Consider the following 18,568-nt stretch of genomic DNA (forward strand, 5'->3'; position numbering starts at 1 on the left):
ACAAGTCTGCCATGATCCCGAAAGCAATCAGAGATATTTGAATTTCATGAGGTTAATTTCGTCTTTTACTTAGGAATTTGGCGCCACGCGTAAGTCACCAATATCGCAACGCAACAACACAAGATAGAGAAAGATTGATAATTGTAGACGACACGTCGTCTCCAAAGTTGAATTTGTTTCTTTTTTTTTTTAAATGTAAAATTTCTCCGCTGGACCAGGATTCTACTGGCTCGGCGAGTGATCCTCGTGGTCTGTTCTGCTGAAACACTGCAGCGGCTTTTCTTGTCCTCCTCCATGCATCTTCAGATAACGCATCTGAGCTTGTAATTGATTTTAATCTAAAGCCATTGATTTCCGCTCATGTCTTCGTTCATTTGCATTACACCAGCTCCTCGTCCCCATCTTTTGCTTTCTCGGAAGCAACATGTCCCTAAAATTCGCTCCCGAGGACTTCATTTCACCAACAATACGGTTCTTCGCTGGAACCATTTCTCGATTAATTGCCGCTTCCTCTTACCTCCTCCGAAGTCGGCGATTAACGGATATGGAATCTCTGTGCCGAGTGCTTCCGAGGAGGATCAAGAAGAGGCCCATGGCGGAACTGAGTTTGATATTCTAGATAAGCTTCGGGGATGGGTTGGATATCTACGTTCAATTTTGCCTGGTGGGAGCTGGTGGAGCTTATCCGATGAAGCTGAAGTCAGAACTTCGGTTGAGCCAGTGACTGTGACGCGGGCTCTTAGCAGGATGTGGGACCTTGTTGCTAGAGACCGTTGGGTTATCTTTACCGCATTTTCTGTTTTGGTTTTTGCAGCGGTCTCTCTCTTCTCTGCTTCTCTATTTTAACTCTTAGTATTGTGTTTCATGGCATTAGTTCTGAGTCCGAGTTTCAGAATCTGATTATGAGTTCTGAAATGGTTAAAACTGCCGATAAGTTCCTTAATGGTTGCAATCTTTAAGCGAGTATAATCTTATATGTGGAAGGTACTGTAATGGAATTGAGGACTTGTGCAATGATATTTTTCTGCAATAAATCAACATTTATGTTATAGATTTTGGTTAAGTCACTTGATCCGTGATGTTCGACATTACATTTCAATTGATTAAATTAAAGGTTTTTATTGACCAAGCATAATTAAGTCTGTGACTTTAATTTTAAAGTTTTCTGACTCTTGAAAATTTCTCAATCAGCTTTCGGAGATCTCCATCCCGCACTTCTTAACAGCGACAATTTTTTCTGCTGACAGCGGCAAAATCTCAGTATTTCACAGGAATGTGCAAGTCTTGATGCTCTTGTGTGTCACGTCAGGATTATGCAGGTCAAAATCTTGTATGGACGAAGATCCCTTCTCTTGCATTGAAGCTACTCTATGCTAATGAATTGGAAACTAAACTTGCCAAATGTGTAAATCTATTCACATCATTGGCCTTTGGCGAATTAAATTTTTCATTTTAAGCTTCAAGTTTTGCTCCATTTGTTGCAAAGTTATAATGTTTGTGGAATACCGTGACAAAAATGCTGATGCATTGACCTGATTCTTTGTTCGTTTGAACTTCAGTGGTCTTCGAGGTCACTGTTTCGGAGTTGCCAACATGATCCTGGTGAGTTTCAAGAAAGAACTATGTTTAAGGCTGTTTGTCTCTACAGCATAGAACATTGCTTAATGGATGAGGGTTCCATTTCATATGTTGTCCAGATATCCTGTTATACCTTCTAAGGATTTCTTGCATATGTTGACATGCTATAAAACATACCTCATTCTATGTGAATTACTTGGTTAAAATTCAGATGCTATGTGGGTTGAAATTTATTGTTTTCACTTCTATTTGAACATGATATGGCTTGACTTTCATAATGACTGGAGGTTTCTCATAAACTGCAGGTCAAGAGGACAAGAGAAAAACTTTATTCTGCCCTTCTTCTACAGGTTCTAAATAATATATATTTTTTTTTCATAAGAACAGGTTATGAATTTAAGAAGCCAATTTCAATAACTTTCTTTTCCAACTGGTGCAATTCATCAAGTTGCTTCAAATCTCTCTCTTTCTCTCTCAATTATTTATTTGGGTATATTTTTGCTTGTAGGATATATCATTTTTTGACAGTGAAACTGTCGGTGATCTTACAAGTAGGCTTGGAGCTGATTGCCAGCAAGTGTCGAGAGTCATTGGCAATGATCTTAATTTGATATTACGCAATATTCTCCAGGTTTTCTTTTGTAAACCAATAACTAATGTCTGGCAAGGTTACTAATTCTTAATCTGATATCTTTCTCTTTTCCTAGGGGGGTGGTGCTTTGATCTATTTGCTTCTTTTGTCAAAGCCTCTTGGTTTATGCACACTGATCATATGCTCCACTTTAGGAGCAATTATGCTAGTGTATGGCCGGTAAGAATGATGTCCATACCTTTATTTGTTTCTTCCCATTCAATTGACAATATATTCATAAAATTTGTGTCTATCAAAGAACTCCCTTTATTCTAAATTTTTAGCATGGGAAAAGGAAAACAGAAACGTTTCAAGGAAAATGTTTAGGGGCTTAACTATGTCAATTAGGTGTTCTTAAAGTTAGACTTTTTTCCAAGCAATATCATACAATTCGGAGGTTGGCTTTCTTCATGATCTTATTCCTACATCTGTTAGCTTAGAAAACCCTTTCAATCAATTGAGTAACAGGCAGACTAGTGAAACAACAAAAGAAGTGTCATTTTACTCAAGATACTGGAACACTCTTTCGTGTGGACATGTTAGATCCGCATGCATATTTGTTAATATCTTCTTGCGTTCATGTGGTTATTTTTGTATTTGTGTGATCTTGATAGCACTTTGTTACAACTAATATCTTGATGCATATCCTTCATCATATTTATTAATATCTTCTTGCCTTCATGTGGTTATTTTTGTATTTGTGTGATCTTAATAGCAATTTGTTAGAAGTAATATCTTGATGCATGTCCTTCATCATAGATATCAGAAGAAGGCAGCAAAGATGGTCCAAGATTTCACTGCTTCTTCCAACGATGTACAGTAAAACTTTTTATACTTCATAGTTGATGATGTTATATTCCAAATTTTGATCAACAAAAATTCTAATTTTCACAATAGGTTGCACAAGAAACATTGTCTTTGATCAGAACAGTTCGTGTTTATGGGACCGAGAAGGAGGAACTTGGAAGGTAGTATAGTGTTACAAGCCTTATCTACTTTTATTTATCAATAATATCTGTCAGTAAATATAGATTTTCTAAACATGTCTAATCATAATAAGTCAAAAGGTGTATGGTTTTTCAGACTGATAAATGCCCATTCATTAATGCCTAGGTATGAGACGTGGTTGGGAAGATTAGCGGATGTGAGCTTAAGACAGAGTGCAGGATATGGTCTTTGGAATTTTAGCTTCAATTTTCTTTATCATGCGACTCAGGTTTAGCTCTTTTGTTATTATCACAATCATTTATTATAAAATAGCCATACATTGTACTAAAGATAGAAACATGATGTTAAAATGATAACATACTAACAATAGTTACGGCCACTTCCTTACGAACTCCTATGCTATGATTTTTTTTCCCTTTGGAAAGGCAGTGCTACGATTAAAGAATCCTTATGTTCCCAAAAATTTACCTTTTAACATATTCCAACTTTTTAAAAAAATAACAAAAAGTTAAAGTTAAAAAAAAAACATATTTGAACTATTAGGAACACTTAAAAATCAACCTGAATTCTAGATGTATTAGTTTTGCTAATAGGATATAGTCCCCTACCCTTCAGCTGCTTTCTTACTCTTATAAGTTATAATTGTTTGTTTTTTTTGTTTGTTTTTAACATTCTGGACATCTTTTCCCTTTCTAGGTCATTGCTGTGCTGTTAGGAGGGATGTTTATTCTATCTGGTCGTATAACAGCTGAACAACTTACAAAGTTTATATTGTATAGTGAATGGCTAATTTATTCAACATGGTGGGTAGGGGACAATTTATCCTCATTGATGCAATCTGTGGGGGCAAGCGAAAAGGTCTTCCAATTGATGGATCTCTTGCCCAGTGACCAATTTGTATCACAAGGCAAGCTACTAACTGAATTTTGATAGAGATGTTAGGTCGTCAGTATTCATTTGATGAAGTTAATCTGCTGCATGATTGTCTTCATTAGTTTGAAATATGCCTCAGATAGGTTTGCCACACGCAATAACAACTAACACATGCAAAATCCTAATGTTGTTATGGCTTTTAAATAGTAAAATGTGTTCTCTTCACCAAATTGTACGCCATGCTAATATTTATATACCTAGGCACATGTAAATTTAGTTAACTATACTTCGAGAAACTATTCACTACCAGCCATTTGATCAATATTTTTGACAAACAATCATGAAGAAAGTTTCTACCTTGTATCGCTCTCAGACATTGAGTAATGTTAATTTACCAGCATTGAGCTTTATTGTATTCATTCATATTGAGTTCCTGGTCAAATTTTTGAATTGTCAATCAACAAGGAATAAAATGAAAGCGCCTAGTCTGTTTCTTGATAACTCCAATATGTAAAAGGAAATACATATATATAAAAAAGATCAACTGAGGATTTTATTCATCAATAAGAATCTTAATAATTGAGTGCTAAATGGCGTATTGAAGATAATTTGTTAATGTAAAAAACTTTAATGTTGTATTTCTAAAAATATAGGAACTAAATCATTACAAAAAGGATGAAAATGGCAGTAGAGAACATGGACTAAAAATGTGTTTTTACCATATCTTTTTGTGTTCTGAAGTCTCAGTTTTGGAATCTGAGTTAGTTCAAGGAGGAAAATGAAAAAAAGAAATTTCCCACACCAAGGTTCAAGATATTGCGTTACATAAAATTATTTTTATTTGGTTGTGCAAAATATTTCATGGTGCAATTGCTTTTCCAGATTTGTAAACCTAGCTTTACAAAAACGTCCTTGCTGTCCAAATGTTGCTTATGTTCTTGCTTTGTCCTTTTATCTTCTTCTTGAAATGGTTATCTTCATTGTTGATGGTTTTTGGGCTGTTCATTTATCATATGGTGTGGAAGCAAAAAGGTGAAAGCACATAGAACTCAGATGCTTGAAATCTTATGTTGAATTTTTATTGACTGGACAAACATTTACAGGAATAAAGTTGCAGAAACTGACAGGACACATTGAATTTTTGGATGTTTCTTTCAGTTATCCCTCAAGGCCAACGGTAAATTTCTTCTTAGATGTAAACAGTCCATCCACAACTTCTTTGAACCAACCACTTCTTTGAACACTCTTGTTTCTCGTAGTAGTGCCTACCATGATCTACAACAGTTTGTCCAATATCTTTGCTCAATTCCTGAAATATTAGGATTAGGAGGGCTTGGCATTGTATTTCTGATTTCTTATGTTTCGAAAAATCTGGTGATAACCTTTTTTTCTTCGTGTGAAAGAATAATATCACCATATACCTTTCTTGACCTTCTGGCTTAGATCAAGTGTAGCATCTGTTTTATCAGCAAGTTAAGGGTAACATCAACATAATTCCTATTGTCATCTAGTTGCTCATGAAGATTCTTTTGTTAAGAGTTTTTTACCTTTACAAGTGTTGTTATGGATAATTTTGCTAAGGTTCAACTTTAGCTTAATAAATATATACACCTGGACTTTACATGTTTCTAGCAGTAGTCCTTTTGGGGACATCTGATAAAATTGGAACAGTATGTGTTCTAGGAGTATGAGGAGCAGGCCATTATAGGTGTAGTCATACTGGAAGATATTACTTGATTGGTTAGGCCTATAAGAAAGCATTCTATCAACTACTTTACTTTCTTTCCCCTTTCCGCAACAGACTTCTTTTAGTTACTCTGCATTCCAACAATCATCTGCATGCTTAAAACTTTTTGCTAGGTAAAATTCAGATGATAACCTTCCACATTTCTTGATAATAATTTATTCTTAATTTATTGTGACAATGCCGGCCGTATCACATTATAGTGGTTAGATGAGTGTTATATTGTTATCCCTGGACTTTTGGGATTCTTTTGTTGCTACTTTTGATGAGACAATTTTTTATACAAACACTTCAACAGGTGTCTGTACTGCAACATGTAAGCCTTTCAGTGCATCCCAATGAAGTCATAGCAATAGTAAGTATTTTCCCTCCTTTTACTTGACGGAAAAATGGGCTCATGCAGTGACCAATAAGTTGATGCTATTTGTTACTTTTTTTTGTTAGGTTGGTCTTAGTGGCAGTGGCAAAAGCACGGTGGTAAATCTTTTACTCCGGCTTTACGAACCAACAAATGGGCAGGTAATGTGTTTAGCTTGTTGTCAGGGCAGAACAAAGAAGTCGCCCTCTTATTAGTTACTTTAGATTAGAAATAAAACATAAAAAACACTTAAAAGTTCTCTGTAGTTTACCACCTAAATTTTCAAAATTGAAAGATTGTAGGTAGAAAATATTTAAACGTAAAATTTTGTCCTTCCCAGTAAAAATTTCTGGCTCGCTTCTGGTACCTTCTTTTAGTGAAAATATATACATATATTTTAAGCAATTTGTGTTGGTTCAGGACAGAAGACTTTAAGTTAATGGATCATAGAAAAAGGAAGTTTTTATCCAATGGCTAAAATAATATTCATCACCCACAAGAATAATTGCTATGAGTTTGTCTGGCAGGATGTGGAAATAGTGTAAAGATTCATTCAGATGCCCTCATGTCTTCTCTCATTTGAATATCTTTTACCTATTTGCAGATTTTAATTGACGGTTACCCTCTTAGAGAGTTGGACATTGTTTGGTGGAGAGAAAGAATCGGATTTGTAGGGCAGGTCCAGTAATTACTTTCATCTTAATTTGAAGTCTAGTGTTTATTCAACATTCACCTTCTGATGTGATAATTTTGAACAGGAACCTAAACTTTTCCGCATGGATGTCAGTTCAAACATCAAATATGGATGTACCCGAGACGTAGGACAGGAGGATATTGAATGGGCAGCCAAGCAGGCATTTGCACATGACTTCATCATATCGCTGCCCAATGGTTATCAAACACTTGTTGATGATGAATTGCTTAGTGGGGGACAAAAGCAGAGGATAGCTATTGCCCGAGCTATTCTAAGGGATCCAACCCTTTTGATTCTTGATGAGGCCACTAGCGCACTGGATGCTGAGAGCGAACACAACGTTAAGGTAACTACTTTATAGAATCGAGGTTGAAATGCTTATATATTGGCTAGAGCACTGGCTACATCATTATATGCTCATGGAATACAGAGAATTTAGTATTACACACAAAAAAGCAAGAATTGAGAAAATGTACGTGTAAAATAAAGATGATAATGTGTACTGAGCACACACTTGGGGAAATTGGCAGGAACATATAACAGAATCCTTATTTTTGGACAAAATGGGCATCCACACTATCAAAGTACATGCTATCCATTGTTTTATTTCCCTTTAGTTTGTAGTTATTCTCTTTTCCTTTCGTTTGGTTGCATGTACCTTTTTTCCTTTTGTTGCTTGCTTAATACATTGCTTCTGTCATCTGATAGCTATGTGGAGTTTATTACCTTTCTCCTCTCGAGAATGTTCTCTGCAACTTTCTCCCTTCTCTTATTACTTTCAGACACGGGCATGCGGTAAGTGAGAAACACGAGGGATTGCTTACTTGTTGCTTGTGACATTATTCAGGGTGTTCTTCGTGCTGTGAGAAATGACTCGAAGATGAAGAGAACCGTCTTAATTATTGCACACAGGTAAGTTCTCTAAAATAGCCTCTGCTGCATAAGTTTCTTGCGGGTCGAAAGTTCAAACTTTGCTATTCTTTTACAGACTTTCAACCATTCAAGCTGCTGACCGGATAGTGGTTATGGATGGCGGTCAGATAGTTGAGGTTGTTCTGCCCTCTATTTAGTCTAAGCTTTTGATGACATTCATCAAATATCTTTTCAAAATTTTAGCTTGCTTCTTATTTGTTATTATCTTCATTTTCTTTTGAAAAGCTAAGCCAACCAATCACCCACAGTCTCGCTTAAGAGATCGATAAATCCAACATAAAATCTTGTCCTTGTCTATGAAAATTTCTGACTTCACCCGTGACCTCGTATATCTCAATCCGCCGTGTTGCTCAAAACTTAGAATCTTTACGCTATGGAGTGAAACTGTCTTATTGATTTTTCCATCACAGATGGGCACTCACAAGGAGCTTCTCCTGAAGGATGGCTTGTATGCAAGATTGACTAGAAGACAGGCTGATGCAGTGGCATGAGAATGAGGCTGCCTGTGTATTTCTAATTTAGCTCTCGTCAAAGGTGAAGCAAATTTTCAACTGCTAACCAACTCAGCATTCTGAGACTGAGGGCTTCGGAAAAGGGAAACAGGCGCATACTATCACAGAAGGAATTATAGCAATACAAATTTCAAGCCCATGAAACATTCAATTTAGCTATTCAGTTTAAGGCAGAATCCCAATATTTGTACGCTTGTATCATTTTTTTTGTACAGTGTTTTGGTGCTTATTGTCGTCCAATTGATTTTAAGCTTACAGATGCGATTACTTTTCACTTTCATATGCGATAAATTTTGACTTTCATGTTTTGGTGCTTCTTGTTGAGTTTTGAATTTTTACAATTCAAATTATAAGGGTAAAAAAATAGGTCTAAATGTAAATGGTCCTAATTGTTAGATTTAGCTGCAGTTTTAAGAGATGGACTAGGCAGGTTATTGAGTCCTGATTTTCTGTCTGACCAATAATCTCAACTTATCTCACTCTAGTGAAGTCACTTTATCCCACCGTCAATATGGTATAGCTAAACATTAAGGTATTTTCCATTTTCTGGCTCACGCATTAGGTAAGCAAGCAGCGGTTCAATGCTACACCTCTTTTGCATCAAGCTTTCTTCGAGATAAGATAGATTAGAAGCTGCAATGGGATATTAAAGTGGCTCTCATTTACACTATCTACGATGAGGTGCCACCAGCTTTCCCAAAATTGGGGGAGATCTCAGAGAAATTCAAATGGGTCAATATGTCTTTTAAAGCGAAGACGGAGAGGATATACGGACTCTTCGAGGACTACTTAAGGCTTCTAATTTGTAATTCTTTGAGGTTGATCTCAATGTTACGGAGCCAAAAATTGAATTCCTAGACCATAGAGGGAACCACCTTATGAAGTAAAGAACCTTGCCTAAAGTATCTGAGGCAGGTTTAAGATAATCCATTCAATCTTCAAATTTTTCCTTTAATTTTTCTCTCTCCGATTGCGTCTTGCCTAAAAGTTGGAGTTTAATCCTCAATTGTCATATTTGTTGTACTAAAAAAAAGTTACTTCATCCACCCATTCGAACATAGCTCAATGTAATCTTTTAAATAAGTGGAAGGTTCAAATCTTTTATCTCCTGGTTTAAAAAAACAACAATAATAATATAAGGAAAAAAAGAAGAAGAAAAGAACACATGTTGTAACTTTTTTTTAGTACAACACGTGGGGTGAGGGATCTAACTCACAACTTCTTAGTTTGAGATATATGCCAATTACCATTGAACTATGCTCACTTTGGCACCCATTGTAGCTTTAAAAGTATTAGTTTTTTTTTAATTTAATAATATGTGGGGTATAAATTTGAACTTTCAACCTTTCAATCGAGGATAAAAGTTAGTATCGGTATTAACCACAGAGACTATACACTATTCTTACAAAGCTTAGAAATGTAATGAAAATTTTTAAAAATTAAACACATATTATATTATTCAAATGTGATTTGGAATCTTGTTGTACTAAAGAAAAGCAAGGACCACCTTGCAAGGCCAAATACTCCTGGGTGACCGATAGTGAAGTAGTATCGTGAGGGAAGGGTGAAAAGAACCTCCATCAAGGAGTGAAAGAGAACATGAAACTGTAAGATTCCAAGCAGTGTGAGGAGACAAGGACTTTGACCGCATGCCGATTGAAGAATGAGCTGATGACTCATAGGTAGTGGCATGGTTAAGGGAACTCATCGGAGCCGTAGCGGAAGCAAGTCTTTCATGGGGCAATTGTTACTGCTTATGGACCTGGGTGATCTATCCATGACCAGGATGAAGTTTGGGTGAAATTAAATGGAGGTCTGAACCGACTGATGTTGAAAAATCAGCAGATGAGTTGTGGTTAGGGGTGAAATGTCACTCGAACCCAAAGCTAACTGGTTCTCCCTAAAATACGTTGAGGTACAGAAGTTGACTGAACATCTAAGAGTAAAGCACTATTTCGGTGCGGGCTGCGAGAGCGGTACCAAGTTGTGGCAAACTAGGAGGAATATGTTCACAAGATTTAGATGCGAGGGAAAACGTTCGTGAATAGTTGTGGGCTTCTAGTGAAGTTTAGGCCCAATTTGGGAAGAAAGAAAGTCGAAGTCGTCGTTGAGCTTTTAACCCCCACTACAGACGGAATGGAATCCATTTCTAACGGCAACGTAACGGTGACAACCGGCTGCAATTCACCACCATACTGGACTCCTCGGGCTGCCTCTTCCTCTGAAATCCCCCCTTCTCCCGCAGGGCGTCGTAATAATGTCGGGAGCCTGAACCTCCGTATTCCTCCACTGAGCAGTGAGCACCGTATCTCAAGAACCCGCCAGTAATCGACGCCGATGGATTCTTACCATCAGAGTCGCCCTTTTGCGAGGGCTCCGCCACCTCCGCCACCGCCTTCCGCCGCCGATCCCTACCACCACCACCAGTCAACGTTAAGGCCACCAGTTCCGCCGCAGGGTCCATGGTTCCCCAACCAATTCCAATACCATCCTTCGCACTCCCCGTCGCCACCCCCGTCGCAGTGGGGTCCGCCGGCGCCTCATTCCGACCATGTTCTGCCTCCTCCACCTCCTCCCGGCGCTTATCCTCCACCTCCTCATCCTTATCCTTCCCAACCTATCCACCACAGCCAGTTTCCTCCTCCTCGCCCTCTTATGTTTCAGCACCCCCCTTCTCATTCCCAGGTTCCACAGTCTTATTCTCGTGTGAATCAGGCAAGTTTTGTTGTTTTTTGGATGAATTTTTTGCTAACTCGGAAACTTCTTACTTCCTTGACTACTTCCATTACTTGTGGGAATTTAACGCCATCAGCTGGCTGGTGATATGAGTAACTGTTTTGATGGTTATTGGAGTGGGGATGTATCGATTTAGGTTCCTTTATCTATCTTTTAATATTTTTGTGAGGCGCATCAATGCAGTTTCTGTATGTTATGTTTGAACATGCTAGTCATATCTTTACATTTGTGTGATAAAATGGTTGTTTATGAAATAGGTATAACTATGGTTTTTCCTTTGCACGTCAACCTCACTTTTAATTCTTGCAGGAATGGAACAATCAGAGTTGGGCTCCGCACCAGGGCTGGGAATATCAAGGTTTGTTACGGTTCATAATAGTGACTTTTAATACAATTTTCTTCAAGATTGCTGATTAAGAGTTTAATATCTTGATACCGTTTCTTGATAGATTATTGCTCTTTTACTTGAGCCTTCCTCAGTTTGCAAGATTTTACCTGTCGTCTGACTAAGTAATAAGTATTGATGCTATTCTTGCGGTTCTTTTCTATATGAAACACTTTTAATAATGAATTGCATATCATCGATGGTCTGCATGGTTTATCTGTGTGGCACGAAGGATAACCAAGACTCTTAACTTGTACTATCTGCATCATGTCTCCACTTCACTTTTTTAAGTTGTATTATTGTGTTGTCTGAATCTCATTATTTTATGAATTTTATTATTATTATGTTGCATATTTTAGGCTTTCTTTTTGCTCCTTTGAAATATTAGCGTCCCTTCATTTTGCTGGCTTCTGTACACTTTCTTTGAATATTTTGATAACAGCCCACGGCAATGAAGAAGATTGGGCTGCAAAAGCTAGGGCATGGGCAGATGCGAAGACTGCAATGGAGAGCCAGCAATCTCAGTTTGCACCTATAGGAAGACATGAAGAACAGAACTATTATCATGAACAGTATTCACAACCTGTTAATCCTAACTATCCAGATATGTCTAATCAACCACTTCCTCCAACTTATGAACAGTTTCCAGCTTCAGCCACATCTGGTGCCCGGCCACCAGCAGCTCATCACCTGGACTCCACACCTGTTACTGTTAGCAACGAACAATCTTCTTATCTTTCAGATGGGCATCCACCTTACTCAGTCAGTGACGGTAACTTTGGAGGCAACATGAACTCTGTTTTCCATCACCAAGGAAAGTTATCTTCAAGTCCATCGGTTCATCAGCAGGAGGTACCTTCTAGTAATTATTCTGTTACAGGTAATGATTCACTAGTGTATGGGTGGTGCTATTGCTGAAGAATTCTGCTTTCGAACTCATTTAGTAATAACCGAATAGAAATTCTTTTTGTATTATTAACTGAATTGGGTTCAACATGTATATCCTTCTTGATATTTAACCCCATTTTCTCAAATTGTTTCCCTCAGTGTTGTACACCCCCACCCTTTCCAGAGAAAAAAAGAAAAAACTTCTCTTCCACAAGAAACTCTTTGGTGGGTGATTATTATAGCAGAGGGAAGATTCTTTTGGGTGTAATTTAAATAATACTTATTGTTATTATTAACTCTCTGTGGCATCTATCACTATGAATTTTATTACTACTGTCGTTGTATTATTACCATTCCCTTTTTTCTCTAAAATGGAGGTAAAGAACGCTCCCCCAACACACAAACACAGAAAAAGAGCAGAATGATCGTTATTGATACTTTCTTCGAGTTTAATCAGTGTCCAGTCTAGATTCCAAGACTTAGAACAGCTGGTCTTTTAGTGAAGCACATCTTGTTAATAGTTTTTCTAATAAGTGTTTGAAAAATAATATTAGGTGAAAACTGTGTTCTGTATTCAGCTTACCACAATAAAGAATGTGATTGGCTTCAGAATCATATCATGTTGAGAGTTATGTTGCCAATTGTACACTTGCCCAAACATTTCAATCCTCCAGTGTACAGGAGCTTGTTTGAAGCTGAGATTTGTTCCTATGTTCTAAATACTAGGAGTCTTATTTATTTATTTTACATGAAACATTAGGAGTCTTAATCGTTTAGTCTTACCTTTCATTATCTCTTGGTGCCACTTTTGTTTCGTCTTAATTGTTCAATTTTATCTCAACACACCTAATGACAGGTAAAGAAGACATAGTAGATCAAAATGTACAGTCTTTCAAATCACTACCTCTACAAAATTCCTCAGTTCATGATGGACAGCAGCATTTCCAACCCTCTATTCCTACGCCCTATGCATATGGCAACGAGCCAGGGCCAGCTGATACCATGACCAATCTTGCAGATCAGCCTTTAGATTTTGCTCCTAGGTTCAGTCACGATCATGGTCTAAGAATGCAATCTGGCTTTGCTCGTCATGATTCAGCTGGATCCACTAGAGGCATTGATTCTGGTGTCACGCTTCCTTCCTTAAATTCTTGGTCTTCTATAGCTCCTGGCATGGTTTACCCACCAATTCCTCCTATTTTGGCTTCTGGAACACAGGTTCTGGATTTATTTTATGATTTTTGTTTGTTTTTTTTTTCTTTTTTTGTGTGTGTGTTCTAGATCATCAAGATAAAGTGCTGAAAATTGTAAATTTTCAGCTTGATCCTCCAGTACCTATACCTTCTGTTCCTGGACACGCACCACCCCCATTTGGAAGGTTTGCTGGTTCTAGCATCACCCCTGCAATTCCTGCTGCTGCTACACCATTTGCTGGAGCTGCACTTCCTCCCACAGTCTTATCTGGTGACACATATGGCATTTCAAATATGTCCGAACGCCCAAAAAAGGTAAATAACCACACCATCTGATACTGGAAATATGATAAACTGCTAGTTAACTAATCCTGCAACTTTAGGCTTCCGTGCCAAATTGGCTCCGAGAGGAAATCAAGAAAGCAGTCATCACAAGCTCTTCTGCTGACCATGCAAAGGAGGAAACTGAACTCATGGAGGATCAAGGAGTTGACAAGTCTTCCACGAAGGGTGATCAAACTGATAGTAAAAGTATTGATTCTTCTAGGTCAACTGAAGAAGAAGAAGATGAGGTTCTACATAGTATTTTATTTTCTGAATGATATAAATGCTCACCCACGCACTGTTTTGTGGATGGGGGGGCTAAGGATGAATATTTTTATGATTTATCCAGATGAGATTTTCCCTCTGTTCTTCCTTGAGCGTGGACTTCATCATTTTTATGCTATGCAGGATTATGTAGAAGGAGCCAGAACTGCAGCAATAAATCAAGAAATCAAGCGCGTGCTGACCGAAGTACTTTTAAAGGTTTTCTTGCTAAACCTTGCATACATATTTTCAGCAAATCAATAACTATTCTGAAATCTGGTTTCCTCACATCAGCTTTTGTTTAATCATGAAGTCTGAATTGGTACTTTGTTTCCTCATTCTTCTGAAGGAGTTTTGTGATATATGAATCTCTTCTTGAATCTGAGTATCTCTCTTTGGAATTTGGTTTTGGTCTATCATGTTTTGCAACGGGTATTGGAGAACTCTCATGTATTACTTTCTAGCAGATTGTGAATCCAGTTGTTTCTATTTTGTGGAGTTCCAAGGAAGCGGAATTACCATTTGACGTTGATGTATATTGGACATTTTATTTGAACGTAATCTCTTTGTTAAGTTTGGGATTTTTTTTGGTGGAAGGGTGCCAGAAGACCTTTTTCGCTGTGTCATATTTGGTTGGGAAGAAACAAAAGAATTTTGGATTCCTGTTGGCTTTTTCACAAATGTCTTATTGTTATTGATCTAAGCATAGGAAATGTAGACTTTTGGCATCTTGTTTGTTTCTGTCGTGATTTGCTTCTTATCACCATTTGAGGAGGATCCTGTGTCCTGTTCTTAATAAATTGCTCTTGCCATATGTGTGTCTGAGAACTGACTTCATGGTTTCTACACAGGTTACTGACGAACTGTTTGATGAAATCGCTACGAAAGTTCTCAACGAAGATGATCAGGCTGTTGAAGGTGACTGTTAGTCTGTTATCTGCCCCCCTCCCCCCAACTTATGTGCATTTCAAGTACCAGTGCTTCAGAAGTTTAACAAGTATTAACCTGTCGGCCTACTTTTATCCTGTCTCCCTCTATCTTACACACGCTATTTTTCTTTTTTCCATTCAGCCAAACTCAATCTAGTCACTTCAAATCAGAATGTCTCTTTATCTACCTTGCCAGTCTCAACTCCCAAAGCTTCTGCGAAGGTTTTGATGGCAGTCAAAGTTCAGGAACCTGATAATGATGATACTAGTGCAAAGTCGAGTTCCAGCTCACCTGGAGATGTACTCGGTCTTGCAAATTATGTTTCCGATGATGAAAAAAATGATGATGGAGATGGTGAAATTCAGAGTGCAAGTGTCCAAGGTTCCAAGACAAAGGTTGATATTAAAAATTTAGGAAATATGCAGGATGTAGTTGGAAATGCTAGCACTCAAATAAATGTTATAGAGCACAGTGAAAATCATGTAACAAGTGACATCAATGATGGTTCAATCAGTTCAATTAATGAAATGAGTAAAAGCACAGCCTTCAATAAGTCGAATGGTGATTGGGTGGATGGAGAAATGGGTCAAGAACATTCATTGAAGCCAAGCTCTAAAGGTAAGGATAATGAAATAGAACTTGGTGATGGAACTGCCTCTGGGACAAAGGATGCTTTAGACATAGTACCTGAACAGCATGGAAAGAATGTGAATTTTGAAAAAGGATTTAAAGATCCACAAGATGGGGGAACTAAAATAAAACCTCATAATAGTGGCAAGCAGGAGAGTATGAGGGGTTCTTCATGGAAAGATCGTGTTAAGGAAGAAGGGGAGGTAAATACTAGGTCAAATGACAGACCAGATGAAAATCGTCTGAAGCAAGACCACAGGACCCTGAGGAAGGAAGAAACAGATGACCAGAATGTCCAAAAGGAAAAATTGAAGGACCAAGGTGTTAAGTCTGGTGAAAAAGGTAAGGATTCCAACTCAAGACACAGGTCTACGCATCACAATTCAAAGGAGGAAAGAAGAGAAGACAAGCTTCTGAGGGCTAGCGTTAAAGATTGTGACAGAAAAAGGGAGTACACCAAAGATGAGGAAGGTAGAACGAGACAGAAAATCTCAAGTGATTCAAGTAGGCACAAGAGCAGTAGAGACAGAAATAAAGGCAAGGCAGTTGATCATTCGACCAATTCAAGTGATGACTCGGATGAATCAAAAAGGTATTTCTTGTATAAGTTCCTATTCTTCTTCCCTTTTGAAAAGGTCGTTTGGGACTTCATGCATAGTTACTTTCTGCAGGAAGTTGAATTCAAGAAAACGTGACAAATCACCATCTCCAATCAGGTCTAAGAGAAGGTATTCTAAATCCTAAATTTCTAGTTCACTTTTTTGCTGGTTGGTGTTCCAGGGAGGTTCGCTGTGTAATCTCATTTTCTTTCTATTTTTCAACCACAAAAATATATTATTCCAAATTAATCTACTAATAATGCTTGGTGACTTAATCGTTATGATTAAAGTGAAGAATTAAGCAGTCCTATCTGCAGTTCATAGAATACATCTCTTGGAAAATTGGAAGATATGGGCATCATCACTGTTTTGTTTATTGTGTCGAGAATGTCTGATGGGCTCTAGCACATTAAAAGCAAATCTGTGATATTTTCTTATGAATTCTTTCAAGTTCATCATTTACGGCAGGAGTTGAAAAAAATCCTGTGAATTAAAACTCTGTTTCTTTTGATGCGGATTTCCCAATCCATGCTCTTCTCCTTCACATTAAGAATGAGGTTATCCTTGATGGTTTATGCTAACAAACAGTTTCCTGTAAAGTTTTACATACACTGCCACGAGGCTGAGCACCTGTCTTCTAAGCTTTGCATGTTTAACTCACCAAATCAGTATAATGGATGCTTTCATTTCTAGACAAGTTTCGCGGTCACCACATAGCAAGCACTCTCAGCGCAGGCATTCCCCCTTCTCTTCTCTTGAAACCACCAGGTATGCCGCAATGTCTCATAGATTAAGTTTGTGTATGTGTTCTCAAGACATATGCACACTCATCCTCATAACAGTAAGCTGCTCCAATGGATGCTTCAGATTCTTTGTCCATAATTGTTCTTTAGGACTAACTATACATATCATGCAGGGCAAGGAGATCAAGATCTAGGTCTCCTGTGAGACGACGCAGATGACTGTCAAATGATTAGGAGAATCCCGACTAATTATTATCGGTTTGAAGACTCAGAACCTTGATTTTAACATTTGAATCTGAGCAACTCGGAAAAGATTCATTAGCTGCAGACTGTGTATCAAATTTAAAGAGACGGCAATACAAGGAAAGTCTGTTTTAATGGACGTGAGGGATTGATGCAAGTCGGTTTAAACTGGCGATAACCACATGTTGGTCTAGGAGCTGCTGCTTTAAATATAGAGATATTGGTTACTTCTAGCTAAGTTTCCTTCGATGTATGATGATTGTGGATTTGAAGATAAAACAAAAGCTCTCGAGATGTTTTGATTTTCAAATGGTTGGTTGTCCAAGTTAGGAATGGGGAGCAAAAAGTATATGATGGGAAAAGGAACTGAACCTAACGTTCTAATTTTTTGTATGTATTTGAGCTTGCATTGGAGGAATGTTCTAAATTGTAATAATACAAGTCGGTACTGTTGAAATATCGTTCGGGTGTGTGCAAGTTAGTCCGAATATTCATTAAAATGAAGGGAAGAAAAAAATATGTAAAAGGTACCAACGGTCTGATTCGAGATGGCTTCACCGAGCTGCTAAAAAGGTGAGTTCAAAGTGTTGGACGACACCGCCGTTGAAGCTTTGTGATGGTGCCTCTCGTCTCTCTGCGTCTAAAACGGGTCCCTCTCTCGTTTGACCTATGAACTTTGTGATACAAGACAGGTTGGTTTGGATTGTTTACTTTTTTGAAAAATGGTAAAGAAAAAACTCGTTTTAAGAGTTTGTTTGGTTATTTTGATATGTAAAGCTTAAAAGGTGGTGAATGTTTTATAGATTTTAAACTGGTTGTTTTTATAATTGATGGTCAAAAGGAGACACCAATTAAAATCAAATACTAATTTCAATAATTTTTTTTATAACTAGCAGATTTGAGTTGTTGCTAGTTTATTTAACTTGAGTATTAGTTCAGTTAAAATCGTTGGGTATGAATATATTAGATACTTGTGATTAGATCGGTAAAATAGTATCTTTCCAAAAAATTTATGGTTTCTTATCATTGTATAAAGAAAATATTTTATTACATAACATAAGCTTAATTCAGCAGTAATTGACACAAGATTTTAACCAGGTTAAGAGTTTAAATCTCTCCATCTATTTGTTGTACTAAAATATATATATATATATTTCTTTTATTGCAAATGAACAAGATAGTGAGGAATTGTCCCTATGTATTTTTTCTTTTCTAAATATTCCATACATTTTTTTAGTACAGAGATTTGAATTCATGACCTTTTAGTTCGAGATATATGCTAATTAACTATGCTCACTTTAACTTCCATACGTAAAATCTCACTCCACATGTTGCTATACTCCCACTTAGGTATTGATTTTC

The 18,568-nt window shown here is 37.4% G+C and overlaps 2 protein-coding genes across 7 annotated transcripts; both read left to right on the forward strand.

The window, feature by feature from the left end:
• The first annotated feature begins 174 nt into the window (after positions 1–174).
• ABCB26 (transporter associated with antigen processing protein 1) lies at positions 175–8,574 on the forward strand. 5 transcript variants are annotated; one of them, XM_022296209.2, is made up of 18 exons: positions 179–816; positions 1,192–1,319; positions 1,560–1,602; positions 1,884–1,928; positions 2,087–2,209; positions 2,286–2,389; positions 2,969–3,023; positions 3,107–3,177; positions 3,323–3,425; positions 3,854–4,064; positions 5,134–5,207; positions 6,073–6,129; positions 6,219–6,293; positions 6,737–6,811; positions 6,891–7,172; positions 7,674–7,738; positions 7,815–7,875; positions 8,170–8,574. In XM_022296209.2, exons 1-18 carry the CDS (start codon positions 361–363, stop codon positions 8,248–8,250), a joined length of 2,109 nt encoding a protein of 702 aa, XP_022151901.1. In that variant the 5' UTR covers positions 179–360; the 3' UTR covers positions 8,251–8,574. The 5 variants fall into 5 exon arrangements, with proteins under 5 accessions (XP_087973797.1, XP_022151901.1, XP_022151903.1 ...); XM_022296211.2 differs by having other exon boundaries at positions 1,248–1,330; XM_088117672.1 differs by having other exon boundaries at positions 675–816; positions 1,248–1,319.
• A 1,833-nt stretch (positions 8,575–10,407) lies between these two features.
• LOC111019673 (cyclin-like protein) lies at positions 10,408–17,667 on the forward strand. 2 transcript variants are annotated; one of them, XM_088118084.1, is made up of 12 exons: positions 10,409–10,986; positions 11,317–11,365; positions 11,835–12,272; positions 13,137–13,498; positions 13,600–13,788; positions 13,857–14,045; positions 14,206–14,280; positions 14,913–14,979; positions 15,133–16,213; positions 16,293–16,349; positions 16,914–16,988; positions 17,137–17,667. In XM_088118084.1, the coding sequence occupies exons 1-12, from the start codon at positions 10,609–10,611 to the stop codon at positions 17,180–17,182; spliced, it is 3,006 nt and encodes a 1,001-aa protein (XP_087974210.1). In that variant the 5' UTR covers positions 10,409–10,608; the 3' UTR covers positions 17,183–17,667. The 2 variants fall into 2 exon arrangements, with proteins under 2 accessions (XP_022151768.2, XP_087974210.1); XM_022296076.2 differs by having other exon boundaries at positions 10,408–10,986; positions 16,914–17,667.
• The last annotated feature ends 901 nt before the right edge of the window (positions 17,668–18,568 follow it).

Source organism: Momordica charantia, assembly GCF_013281855.1.
Source record: "Momordica charantia cultivar OHB3-1 chromosome 9 unlocalized genomic scaffold, Mcharantia_2.0 BLBB01000009.1, whole genome shotgun sequence".
NCBI lineage: Eukaryota > Viridiplantae > Streptophyta > Magnoliopsida > Cucurbitales > Cucurbitaceae > Momordica > Momordica charantia.